Below are 12,649 nucleotides of genomic sequence, written 5' to 3'. Positions count from 1 at the left end.
TTTGGCGCTCGTCACTCTTGTCCCACCCACTATGACGGATTCGTAATCCTCCTACTACAGAAGGCACAGCGGAAGGCGCAGGTAGGGGAAGAAGGGATTCGTCATCCTACAGAAGGCACGGACTTATCCCTTGGCGCACAGCAGAGGGATCCGTGCCGAGCTATCTTCTTGTGCTATTGAGAGACCGGCAGCTTATTTTCCCGACACCCGACCGTACCCCCTCAATTCGACAGACCCTCGCTTCTGCCGCCCACCACCACATTTACTGGCCGCACGGATCCCTTCTGCTGTGCGCGAAGGGATAAGTACGTTTATAATATATATACCGCTTGTCAACTTGAGATCAGACGGGGGGGGAAATCACATGAAATCCTCGTATCGTTCCCCCCCCCCCCCCCCCGGATCCATCATATGAGAATGATGGTGAATGCTGCCAAGTGCACCTGATTCATATGATTCAAGGCTCTATCCTCGTCTTCGTACTAAACAGTAAGTGGTCATTATCAGAGGGTGCATTATCTTCTCTTATGCTTGTGCGCGACGCGTGGCGATGGGGGAGGATGGGGAAGATGGCCTTTTTTTTTGGCGCTCATCACTCTTGTCCCACGACAACGGAAGAAGGGATTCCCCCCATCTGCCCCTTCTGATGTGCCTTCTGTACGTAGGATGACGAATCCCTTCTTCCACCGCCTGCGCCTTCCGCTGTGCCTTCTGTAGGATGACGAATCCCTTCCCTCCCACCTGCGCCTTCTGCTCCGTGATGGGATATGTGGGATATGTGGGATATACGTAGGATGACGAATCCCTTCTTCCCCCATCTGCGCCTTCCGCTGTGCCTTCTGCTCCGTGATGGGATACGTGGGATATGTGGGACATGTGGGATATGTGGGATATTCGCCAAGAAAGAACTCTTCCATGCCCTTCTGAAACCTCTCAAACCTCTCATCGTTCGGCACAGCATTATAGCTGATCTCAGCGTATATAAAGGGCCTTCTTGCTGCGGAGGAATCGACCTCGCATCACTCTACCACTCTACTACCGCTCTCGCATCACTCTACTACGTAATACGGTCTCGCATCACTCCACTCGTTGCAAACATCGTTGCCGGAAGCAAGCACCAGCAGCTCCTTTTTGTCGCAAACGTCGTCGCCGGAAGCAAGCAGCAGCAGCAGCAGAAGCAGCATCCACCACGCCAATCATGCCTAGTTCCGACTGGTCCCCCTCCCCGCCTCCTCGGCGGTCCCTTTCCCCACAGTGCAATGATGGCGTGGCGGATGCTACTTCTGCTGCTGCTGCTGCTTGCTTCTCCCCTCCACAAACACCTCGCCTCCTCACCCTTCATCCGTCCCCTCCCACATCGTCCGGTCTACAATCCAGAGAGCCCTTCTCTCAGCTCCCGGTCCCTCCCGCCCAGCCACCCCCCCCCCCCCCCCCCCCGCGGACATCTCCCCCGTTGCGGACTCCCTGTCCTCCCCAACATTTCGGCCCCTCGCCTCACTGTTCCTCGCCGCTGGCCCGCCCACCCGAAGGGTCCTGGACTTTTCGAACTACCGCTCCGTTCCTGGCCTCCCATCGACAGTGACAAGGGCCGACGTGTTGTCCAACGATGTGCACACGGAGAACCTGCCTCTCAGGGGACCTCTCCCCAGGACGGTCCTGGATGAAGGAGACGAAGACCCATTATGGTTCCGTGTGGTGGGTCCTCGCATCACTCTACTACTCCTCTCGCCGTACTTCTGCGGATCCTTCTCGTCGCAAACGTCGTCGCCGGAAGCAAGCAGCAACTAGGTTCATCGAGCACTGAAAGTTCAGCCCTTGCCCTGCATATGCCAACCAGACTTGAACTGAATTTCCGGCTCCTGACCAGGCGGAGAGAGGCAAGGCGAGACACCTTCTTGGCCTGGGGAATGGACTGGCGATTGGAAGACTCGATGCCTACGACGCCGGTACGTGGGTGCGGGTATGCCACATTACCAACCAGCCTCTAAATTACCCACCGAACGTCTACTTCGTCGACGCCCATTCCGCCACAGCCCTCAAGTTCCTCACGTTCACCACATCGTTCGAGAACTAGGACGGACCTGAGTCCCCCCCCCCCTCCCCCCCCACCGCTTCGGTGGTGGATAGGTAGGCAGCTCCCATCTGGGTGTGCGGTCTTTCGCCATCCAAGACGCCAATGCGTCAATCCACCACGGGACTGATCCGCCGAATTCGACATCGAGAAGTACGGAGACCTGATTCCACACCGTTGACTCGGGGGAGATGGGTAGGCAGCATCCGTCGGGGTGTCCGGTCCTCGCCACATCGCCAGCTCGCCATTCGATAGCTTTGCTTTCGCCATTAGCACTCGCCTTGGACACTCGACCCTCGCCATCGGTTCGCCTTCCGCCTCGACATCTTGCCACCCTCCCCCAGCCCTTACGCCAGCTTGACTCCTCGCCAGTCCGCCGATTCCCTTCCATTCGCCTCGGAATCTCATGATCACGTTTCTCTCCCGATTCTTCTCAAGACTTGGATAAGCAGGTACGTTTGTTCACATCCAGGTTATTGCCTACTGCAGATCGACAATCTTTGGATAGAAGGTACGTCGCTGCCTAACATGGCCGAACTCATGCTGACCCATTTCTCTCGTTGCTCTATCCATAAGCCGGCGGGCCCCGGACAAGGGACGCGTCACATGTTTGAAAGGTCCCGTGAGAGAAGTACTGTAGGTCCCCTTCGGCTTCTGGCTGCTGCTCTCCCTCCGTCCTCAGAGCCTCCAGTCCGGAAAGTCAGGATACGTCCTAGGGCCTCGTCGCCAAGTCTTTTCTCTCCCTCCCTCCCGGTCTTACCTTCCTCCCGCATAACGAGATGGTAGGACTCGGACACAGGTACGCTCTCCCTTATCTCGATTGGGGCGATCACTGACACTGGCTATGGCTTGTTCCCACGTCTCAAAACGCTTGCTAAGGTATGTCACTTTCCCATCCGTATTCCGTCCGCTTGCCTTACCCAGAACGACTGCAACCTTAGCGAGAGGCACATCTCTTCTGTTTGCACCGCCACGCACACTCCTCATTTAACTCCTCTTCTTTCCTGGCGTATGTCTCCGTATATTCTTTTTTTCTGGCTGTACTGGGATCGGTAACCTCCTGGTACCGACAGCCGGGAGGCCCCTCTGACAGGGGCCCGGCACAAATTGACAGGGGTCGCAGCGGAGAACGCGCTTGTCAGTCAGTGTCACCAGTCAAAAATAGGCTTCTCCCGGTTTCCCTATCCTCTCTTGGGAAAAGACTCCCCCGCTCCCCGAAAAATTATCAGGGTATCATGTTCCGTTTGGAACCGAGCGGGTTGCGCTGAAATGCTGTCCATTTGCTTGTCGTGCTTCTGCGCCGCAACCTTCCGGCATACCGTGTAACTATTTTTAGGAGAAAGGTTCTATCTTCTATCTGCAATTTGCAGGGATACGATCTTTCAGGGACCTCACATCGTCGTTGACAGCTCGGGAAAGTGAGGGACTCGGGTCTTCCCGCCGCCGTTAACCGATCGGGAAATTGAGTGATGGCGGGCCTTCCTGCAGAATCTTTGGACGCGGGTGCCAGAGCCTTACTCTCAACGTTGAAACATTCAGAGGCCGCGACGAGACGGCACTAGCGCCGTGATGCCTGTTCTATCTCCTTTGGGGGATCGCGAGGGGGTCCATCTCCATCGCAGGCTTGTCCTCGTCTATAAGAACGGGGTGGGGTGGACTTCTCCTCCCTTCCACCTCACCACTCAACAACACAACGCAGCAACAGCTCCCAGCTCTCAGCTCCAGCTACTCCTCAACACAACCAGTTCGATCAAGTCTCAACCTTCCCCAGAATGAAGTTCATCGCCCCCATCTTCCTCGCATTGGCCGCTACCCCCGCCTTCGCCGCCCCCGTTGAAGGGGACACCCCAACAAACCTCGCCCACCTTGAAACCCGCGCCGCCAAATGCAACTGGTGGAAGGGCTTGATCTGCACTGGAGTCGTTGGAGAAACGACTGCATGTTTTGCATCTCTTCCTGTCACGGCCAAGGTGGTTACGGCACTGGCTGTCGTTCAGGGTCTGGCCTGCGTTTCTGCTGCACGCCAGATCTCCGAGAACTGCAAGCCTTGCGTAGAGCAATCACTCAAAAGAATGTCCTCAAGCTACAAGTTGGAGAAATGCATCAACAAGCTTGTTCCAGCGATTACCTACGCCAACGCTAAGAAGATTTGCACCAGCAATGGGTCTCCCCGCTAAGTAGCAAGTCTTAAGGCGTGGTGAACACAATAGAAGCGTAAGGCCATAGGCAGATAGATTTTAGAAGCATAGCTGATAGGCTAGATTTCAGCAACCGCGCATACATTCCCCGACAATTCCAAATGTTTTAGAAATAGATTGATTTAGTATCAGATTGAATAAAACTCTTCTCTCAAAAATGTTAGCCCTCAAGTTGTCCTCGTCGTCTGTTAGGACACCTCGTGGTTGAGGAAGTTCAGAAAATGACAATCGGCTTAGTGCAGTCGCCTCCTCCGCGTGTTGGTTGAAAAAAAACACACACACACACCGTTGGCAGTTGGCACCAACCGATGGGACGCTGCTTCCGGGCTTGACAGGCGGACGTCGGCCAAACCAGGTTGTGGAAGTTGTGGAGTGATTGGTGCAAGTACGATGAGAGTGAGCGCCGGGACAAAATGAAGCCCCGGTGCACGATGAAGTTTGCACTGCAAGAGGTTAGGCTCAGGGGCCAACGTCCAGAGCAGGTTTATATAGGATCACCTGCGGTATCACATCCACTTGCGGCCGCCATGAGTTTGTAAATGTACAACCGTCGTACCACCCGGCACGAGGCCTACTCAAGGATTTCAGCTAAACCGCTTTACCACTCTCGCCATGCCGGAACGTTTTTGCTGGCCCCTCCGCGGGACTAACGACGTCCGTAGTATTTACTTTACATTGATCGAGTGCCCGAGACTGAAGCTTCTTACGTTTTGGGGACGGCATATGGTTCGAATACCCGATGTCTTCATTTATCGATTTTGTCATGCCCGTCGGCTTCGGAGCTGTGGATGTTGTTGTCGAAGAGTTCATGGGAGACGAACGCCCACATGCGGAGGAGCTAACGCAGGAAGTGATCGACAGCAATGCCAATGTGGCAAGACGTTTTCAGACATGATCTCGACGAGGATGCGACGGTGCAAGGCTTCAAAACTCCAGGGGCTCGGCCATTATTTTCATTACGAGGACGACCTTCTACGGACTTGAGGCATACATTCGCCATTGCCTCTGATTGAAATGGATATTTAAGATTCTATTATCGTCCGACGCGATGCGTAGTAGTATTCTGAAATCTACAGGATACTATACGCATCTAGAAGTTGAAGACATCTATCAGTCTGGGCGACGGAAGGTCTATAGAAACGATACGATCGTCGCTCACAGAACGAAGGGTATGAACCTTTTCCAGTTCCTCGGCACCTCATCTGCAAATTTAGCCTTGTACCATCTCCACGACTGGTCTGCCTCGATTCCTAGGCTAATCACGACATAGCCGAACACCAGAGCGGAAGTCAGGTTCTCAAAACCTGTCAGTACGCAGAATGACAGATATATCACCATCTCAAAGAAGTAGTGAGGTGAAGAGACGTGCTTGAACCACCGTGCTTTGGGCTGGGCGTAGACGTTCCTGGTCGATATTGTTGTTGATGTCGCCGTGCCCTTCTTCTTTCCCGGGATTCGCAAATCAGCCAAAGCTACATGTGCCAGGTGCTGTTCATACCAGCCGTAGGCAAACAGGGCAATGCCACAAACATGTCGAAAACGCAGGTCTGTCCATCCAAGACTCCGCTCGGCCCGTCGCCAGCCCTCAATGCCAACAGCAATCGGCGTCAGAAAGTAATATGCCAATCCATGCACATAATGCGCTACATGCATAGTTGCCTCGCTCGGCACATGCACGTAAAAGTTTTCATACAGCCGTCGTCCCGTCTGTGCAACCATCATCGCAAGCGCCAGCACCGTTTCAATGGGCGGCTGCACATATCCCGCTCCAACCTGCCCCCTCCCACTTCCACTCCTGTCAAAAGCCTCCCTTGTGACGAATCCGCTCTCTGGCTTCAGATACAAAAACAGCAAGGTGCAGGTCCAGGGCAGTCCCAGGGCGTAGAAGTGCCAGAACCAAGATTTGCGAACCGTGATTTGCTCGAGGCTGAAATGCTTTGGTGGGGAGCGGTCAGCTGTGGCTTTTCCGTAGGCGAGGAGGGTTCGGCGAAGGTATGGCACGGTGACGAGGACGACGATGAAGAAGGTGGCGAACACGTAGTAGGCACGAACAACGCCTATGATGGCCTCAAGGGGGAGAATGGGGCCCATCGCTGAATACCGTGCCGGCGCCTTGTCCCGATGCCGCTGGAGGAAGAAACTTCCGATTCTCCCTGGCCGTGAGGGAAGTCTTTCCCGAGCTCACTCTGCCATACAAGCAGGTCAGCAAGCAGGTCAACATAAACGACGTTGCGCGTCCTCGCCCTTTTGGACTTTGTGGGAAGGATTGACGCTCGACTTCCCCGCTCCGACCTTCGACACTCAAACCCTTTTAATTTCACAACACAGACCCATTCGGATTCCCCCTCCACTCCATCCCAATACCCACCCACACCACCCACCCGGCAGCATGACAACCACAGTCGAACCCGCAATCGCTCCCGCCGCGCCCGCCCCAATCGATGACGACGACGCAGAAGAAGGCGAATGGGACGGGGAGGACGACATACCTACTTCTGAGAACACAGCACCACCTGAGCCCACAAATGGCATTGAGGCCACACGCGCAGATGTCGAGGGGAGTGCCTATAGCGAGGAAGTGAGCAGTGGGGGATGGAAGAAGGGGAAGAACGGGGGGAATGGAAATAGGAATGGGGCGAAAGGAGTGAAGAAGGCTTTTTCCAGAGAGGTACGCCGAATGCGACTCGGAAGGGAGTGGGAGGGCGTGAGTGGGGCTGATTTCTTGTATTTTTGCTTGGGGGGGTAGGATCTCCACGCAGAGCAATGGGACGATGCGGCGCTGATTGATGCGTGGGATGCTGCTGTGCGGGAGTTTCAGATGTTTCATAGTGATAAACCGCCGACGGGGGGGTTGAGGAAGAATCGTCGGTGAGCTTTCTATCATTCGTTGCATCATGCGGGAATGGAAGACACGGCGCTAATTCTTTCTGTCGGCGATAGAACGGTACATAAGCCCGCTACTCCACCGGCGGTAAAAGGTGACCCGGTACCGATGGGGAGGAAGAATCCAAAGAACAGCGGGTGTGCGGGGATCCAATTGTTGCGGGTGGAGGAGCCCGGGACGGCATCACAGTCACCCGACAGCGCCCCACCACCACAGCCGCACGCTGATACCGCATACAACGCACCCAACGGACAGAATCAATATACCGAGCACATTCACACCCCAGGCCCTACACACGCGACACATGCCGGGCATCAATGCCCCTCCTGCGGGGATGCCACACCCGCATCTATGTCATCAACAGCAGCAACAACAGCTGCAACAACAGCAGCGATGGGTAAGTTTCCGTGCATTTCCATCTCCAGTGACACTACTTGAACAAACTAACTCACGTTGTGCTCACTTTTGTATAGCACCACCACTCCCATCAGACCCCGACCTCGCGAACGTCGTGCTGGCCTGGTACTACGCGGGGTACTATAGCGGGGTATATGCTGCAAAGGGTAAGTTTTCCTAATTCTCTTAGTTTTCGTAGTTTTCGTGCACTCCACATCTCTCCAATGTGATTTGAGATGGTTGTTAATTGATTAATTGTTGGCTTTTCAGAGACGAAACAATGACGGGGCCAAATATGAGGCGAAAGAAATCGCTTTGTAACTCCATGTGGCAGCAACGGATATCACACGGCACGCACACCCAGCGTCCCCACCGAAATTAAAAAAAAACCCGTATGGAGTTGCGCATGAATCGTGCATAGGCGTTTACGTAAGACGCGTGGTCAGCGGTCAGGGCAGGGAAGGGCTTTGGCGTAGTGGGAAGAAGGGGAGGGGACTGTTTCGGATAGATTGAATCGGCTGTTTGGTAGTGCCTTAGGCGGCATCCCGCCCAGCATCCCGCCGGGGCGATTGTCTTGCAGGTGTATATACAGCGTACTTATAGTAGTGGTTAGGGTCCGCAATTCTCTTGAAAGGTCTGAAGGTGTTGGAAAGAGATCGGTGCCACTCACAAACCACAACACCTGGTGCTTTTAGCGGAAGGACTGAAGGCACAGCTGTTGTGTGCTAACTGTATCTGCAGTGGGACGGCGATCTACCAACCAGAATCCTGCCGATGCGAAAGCCCCCTCTTTCCGCATGCATGACTGGGCGGTGAGACGCATGACTGCATGACAAGCGGGACCTTTGAGACCGGTCCTCGTGATGTGGATAATGGCACGGAGAGATGGCGCTCTTGCGTGGCACCGAGCACCGAGTTACGATATTGGTATACGCTGGCATCGCCCTGGTCGTCGCGGGATTTCTCGTATTCTCGGACGCTGGTCCGTGCGTAGCGGCTGGTTGCCGACGAGCCGGATAGATCAACTCACTCCTTTGGGATTCCGCGTAAGGAAGATGGATGCATTATGCGGATAGGCGACACCTGAGGGCTGCTGACGACGAGAATCTGCTCACAACTTGAGGGCCATTCTGATGATTTATGTGGAAGGTATGTGTATTACTACAATGTACTACCGTATGCCGTCGTTCGACTTTCAATTACATGAGGAGGGACGGACGGGAGGGGCAGGGATATAACCGGACAGCGAAGCCGAACACCGAAATGAGGGTAGAGTATCTCCTTTTGACTATGCACCCTCCCGCCATCTATCTGCAAACTAACATCTACTCGAGAATGTCCTTCAAGGGCAAAATGTAACCCTGTAATTCGCGTTCAAGCACTGGAACGTACTGTTCAAGTCGTCAAACTGCCACGAGTACGCATCAGGGCATTGATTCTTGAAGACCTGATCATAGCGTGCAGGGAAGGCGCTCCCGGCTCCGGGCCTGTGGCTAACGGGCCACTGCTCAACCCTGCATTTGCCTCCCCTCTCGTTGGGGTCGTTGTTATACGGCGAGCAGCAGTGCTTGGAGCGAGGGTCGGTGCAGCCGCATTTGGGACCGCAATCGCAAGAGCAGGAGACGAGCGAGAGAGTGTCGGGGTTGTTGAAGATGGCCTGGAGTTCGGGGAAGGCCGACTTGAGCGCGTTATCTCTGGCGGCAGCCGAGATAGCCAGACACACCAAGCGACCGTTCGCCGTCTTGCGGGTCAGCTCCGGCGGACACTTGCTCATATCCATCGCACATGAGGGGTTCCCGCAGTTGAACTTGCCGAGACCAGGGTTGTTGACGGTGGTCCCGAACGACTCGATCTTGACGCCGATGTTGTGCCCATCGACGTTGGAGATGTCGTAAAAGTCGGTCTTGCCGCCGCTTTGTAGGGTGAACTCGGCGAGGGTTGCGGGCGGTTGGCCGCCGATCCCCTTGCATGCGACGCCGAAGCCGTTGGCGAACGCGCCGCAGTCACCGGATTCGCAGACGAGATGTCCGCCTTGGTCTTTGCAGCCTGTGCGTGCCCAGATGCGGCCGGCGGTCCAGGTTGCAGGGACCGCGATGTTGTCTGAACCGCCGCGAGGGAGGAAGAAGCCGCCGTCGCGGGGAAGTGGGTCTCCTTGGATTCCGATCCAGATGTCTTCCTGGCACTTGTTGGCCACGGTGATTGTATGGCCGCCGGGATTGGCAGGAGGCGGGCTGCCGGTGGGCGGGGTGGTCGGAGGGGTGGTCGGCGGCGTGTTCGGAGGGTTGGTTGGCGGCTTTGCCGGTCCGGGGCCTTGCTTCAACACATCGTTCTCACAGTGGTAGAGACCTTCGGATGCCCGGAAGCAATCCCTGCCGCAAGGTGTCAATCTGAAATGAGAGGAACGAGACAATTGAGTAATGGATCAAATCGGACGCCGCAACCGACTCATCAAATTGCTTACCCAGCACCGCAAGCAGTCGCACGACGGTCCAAAGGACCAGCGCTAGCCGAAGAGATCAGACCCAAGAAGGCGGGCGCAAAGGTGAAGAGAAGGGCGGAGGCTCGCATCGTGATTGGGGGTATCGAGATCGTTGAAGAATGTGGTCTGTTAATGAGCGGGAAGTTCTTGGACAGCTTGCCGTCCTCTTTATATACCCCGCATTTTTTCAATGCATCTCATATGCCCGTTAGAAGCGTTGTCGTAGCTGTCGTTCCTCCTACGCTACTGCAGTATCCTCGCGTCCTCATCCCACTGCCCGCAACACATCATGACGCTGTCGTATCCATTTGCACGCAGGTGGGGTACATGCCGTACGACCATCACGGCCGAGCAAGCGTTCATTTCCCAGATTTTTCCAGAACCGCTGACCGAAAAACGAGCCGTTGTGAGAGGGTAGTGACAGCAACAGGATTGGACCCTGGCCGACATGGGGCGACACGAAAAAGTTTGTGGTCTTAGCGAGAAACTCTGAAACTTACGCGTTGAACCAATGCCAGACATCCAAGTCTCGCGGCGGACATCTCGGACATCGGAAAGCATTGAAAGCAAGCCAAGATCTCCGTACGGGAGATGCGATCGTGGAAATTTGGAACTTTCGGTCGCGACCGCATTAGTGTTAGGATGGGGGGATCCCGCGCCGTTCATTCTAGATAAAGATCGTGCGGTAAGCCGCAGTTCGACTTCCGCTGCCGCTGCATAGGGCCAATGACGATTCGGGTAGGCACCAAATGGCTATAATACCGCACGGACACGGACCACGCCCGGTCGTTGACATGAGGTTGTGGTATCCCTCGACTTTCCAGTCGCAAATGCGACGCAAGTGAATGACATGTATGTACGCGTCCAAAAAAGCTATCCACATACCAATAGGGTACATAGTCTCCGCCACCAACATATTCATTGTCGCTGGTTTCATAGGACTAAAATAAGGGTGCAGACTCTCAATGTAGCCTCAACTGCGGTGTTGTTGTTGTGAGCGATCTGCATCCACGCCTCCTGCTTTGCCGACCGTGGTTTGCCGTAACGGAAGATCGCGATGGCCTCTTTCAAGAGAGCAATGTCGTGAACAGGACGAATGGTTGGACGCTGGCGTCGCTTTGCTGAGGCAGCTGGCGTGGGCGGCAGGCTTTCCGCATTGCTGTCTGTGTCGTTACCGCCAAGCATTTCAAGATTGGGGTTGGGATTGGGGGCGGAGGTGGGAATGAGATTGCGAGATGGGCTGCGATGGTAGAGGTGAGTGTGCTTTACTACTCGTTGCAAGCTGAGACGGGTTGTATAAACGTTGCAACGAGAACGAGTACCAAAATTCCGTGGCTACTCGTTTTAGCGGCGAACTCGTTGTCGTTGCGGGCTGTATAAACGGTCTGGTAATAAGCATCAGGGAACAGGGGAACGCACAACCGAGATCCACGTGATCCGGCTTGTATGTTTATTCTGCGCCACGCGCCTGATTTTTTATAACATTCCTTCCTCGTTGTTTTTCCTCTCCTATAGCAAGCATTACCAACGAAGTCATGGTTACCTCCCAGCCCGTCGAACTTACTTTCCAAGCCTACCGGCAAAGCCTTCCGACTACCATCTCCGAGGCGGATGCGTACCAAGGCTATCTTATAGATAAGAAACGGATAAACGGGGAGGCCGTGTTGGCAAAGGCCGAGCAGCTTGAAAAAGAGAAGCAGAAGACTGTGCGTATGCAACAAGGACTTCCAGCCAGTACGTACCTAGCGACTTCGAGCAAATTTACGTCAGAAATGCAACCCCTCTTACAATGACATTGAGGTAGGCAAATCCGCAAGATATACTGCTGTGGGCATTACCCTGATCTTTCCGACACTGATTTTGATTGCTTGCATGTCCGCAGGATGGGGAAAGGAAATGAAATGGTGGTCACCAGAATTCTCGTCGCTTTTTCTCACCCCGCTCTCGACCGCCCTTGGTATATTCACGGGCCTCACCGTCATACGCGTCGCCCACGACAATCCTCAGCGGTATGTTACGCTTCTTTGGGGATATCAGAAATGCTTTGGCAAGATGCGCGCGGTATGGGTGTTGCGGAGGGTATGGAGATGGAGATGGAGGATGATTAGCGCAGGCCTGAAGTATATCAAGGAAATGTCACATAAAAATCTCGAATTACACTTCCGACCCCTAGTTTATGAGGTTTGTTTATAGGAGGTACTACATAACCTTCCCGAGCACAAACTTCCGTGGCTTAAAGCGTCTCTCGTATGGTTCAGCAGGGAGGCGTTGTCGGCGAGGGCGGCTGCGTAGAATTCGCCGATATGGGCGAGGGCGGCGCCGACTCCTCAACGCTTGAAACGCTCGAAGCCCGGCTAGCCCCGGAGAAATCCCCGTCGACGTTGACTCTTGCGGAAACGTGAGGAGAAAAATGCGCTGAGTATCCACTTACGCTGCAGAAAACCGAGGCAGGAGGCACAGCTGCTCTAAACGGAGATCTGTCTCAAACAGTGACTGTTGTGCCTCGCCTTCGGAAGGTCATCGTAAGGCGAACAAAGTGAATCCCGCCTTTCGGCAGCACGTTGGAGAAGGCGGGATCGCGCGTCGGAGCGTCGGAGCCCTGAAAGGTTTCATACACCAGC

General features: G+C 54.7%; 7 protein-coding genes across 7 annotated transcripts; 4 read left to right on the top strand and 3 right to left on the bottom strand.

Moving 5' to 3' along the window:
* Positions 1-477: 477 nt before the first annotated feature.
* EV422DRAFT_335180 (uncharacterized protein) lies at positions 478-1,423 on the top strand (the record flags this gene model as incomplete). The annotated part of the gene is made up of 1 exon (XM_053066393.1): positions 478-1,423. A coding segment is annotated over exon 1 (656 nt), but the record flags the coding sequence as incomplete, so codon positions are not given.
* A 2,027-nt stretch (positions 1,424-3,450) lies between these two features.
* EV422DRAFT_335176 (uncharacterized protein) lies at positions 3,451-4,385 on the top strand. The gene has a single exon (XM_053066392.1). The coding sequence runs from the start codon at positions 3,844-3,846 to the stop codon at positions 4,246-4,248; it is 405 nt and encodes a 134-aa protein (XP_052920995.1). The 5' UTR covers positions 3,451-3,843; the 3' UTR covers positions 4,249-4,385.
* An 826-nt stretch (positions 4,386-5,211) lies between these two features.
* Positions 5,212-6,513, bottom strand: EV422DRAFT_334937 (uncharacterized protein). The gene has a single exon (XM_053066391.1). The coding sequence runs from the start codon at positions 6,358-6,360 to the stop codon at positions 5,425-5,427; it is 936 nt and encodes a 311-aa protein (XP_052920994.1). The 5' UTR covers positions 6,361-6,513; the 3' UTR covers positions 5,212-5,424.
* Positions 6,514-6,658: 145 nt separating this feature from the next.
* EV422DRAFT_572241 (uncharacterized protein) lies at positions 6,659-7,833 on the top strand (the record flags this gene model as incomplete). Its single annotated transcript, XM_053073091.1, has 5 exons — positions 6,659-6,937; positions 7,016-7,137; positions 7,210-7,550; positions 7,627-7,716; positions 7,820-7,833. The coding sequence occupies 5 exons, from the start codon at positions 6,659-6,661 to the stop codon at positions 7,831-7,833; spliced, it is 846 nt and encodes a 281-aa protein (XP_052920993.1).
* An 857-nt stretch (positions 7,834-8,690) lies between these two features.
* EV422DRAFT_334933 (thaumatin family-domain-containing protein) lies at positions 8,691-10,205 on the bottom strand. Its single transcript, XM_053066390.1, has 2 exons — positions 10,011-10,205; positions 8,691-9,936 (listed from the first exon to the last, which is right to left on the bottom strand). The coding sequence occupies exons 1-2, from the start codon at positions 10,115-10,117 to the stop codon at positions 8,892-8,894; spliced, it is 1,152 nt and encodes a 383-aa protein (XP_052920992.1). The 5' UTR covers positions 10,118-10,205; the 3' UTR covers positions 8,691-8,891.
* Positions 10,206-10,387: 182 nt separating this feature from the next.
* Positions 10,388-11,213, bottom strand: EV422DRAFT_510147 (uncharacterized protein; the record flags this gene model as incomplete). Its single annotated transcript, XM_053068906.1, is given in 4 exon segments — positions 10,388-10,467; positions 10,529-10,641; positions 10,914-10,969; positions 10,989-11,213. 4 exon segments carry the CDS (start codon positions 11,211-11,213, stop codon positions 10,388-10,390), a joined length of 474 nt encoding a protein of 157 aa, XP_052920991.1.
* Positions 11,214-11,563: 350 nt separating this feature from the next.
* EV422DRAFT_510146 (uncharacterized protein) lies at positions 11,564-12,497 on the top strand (the record flags this gene model as incomplete). Its single annotated transcript, XM_053068905.1, has 4 exons — positions 11,564-11,762; positions 11,911-12,209; positions 12,290-12,426; positions 12,467-12,497. The coding sequence occupies 4 exons, from the start codon at positions 11,564-11,566 to the stop codon at positions 12,495-12,497; spliced, it is 666 nt and encodes a 221-aa protein (XP_052920990.1).
* Positions 12,498-12,649: the final 152 nt, after the last annotated feature.

Source organism: Fimicolochytrium jonesii (genome assembly GCF_025526975.1).
Source record: "Fimicolochytrium jonesii strain JEL569 chromosome Unknown EV422scaffold_42, whole genome shotgun sequence".
In the NCBI taxonomy this organism is placed as follows: Eukaryota; Fungi; Chytridiomycota; class Chytridiomycetes; order Spizellomycetales; family Powellomycetaceae; genus Fimicolochytrium; species Fimicolochytrium jonesii.
The sequence above is the reverse complement of the archived record's forward strand: the minus strand, read 5'-3'. Positions and strand labels throughout refer to the sequence as shown.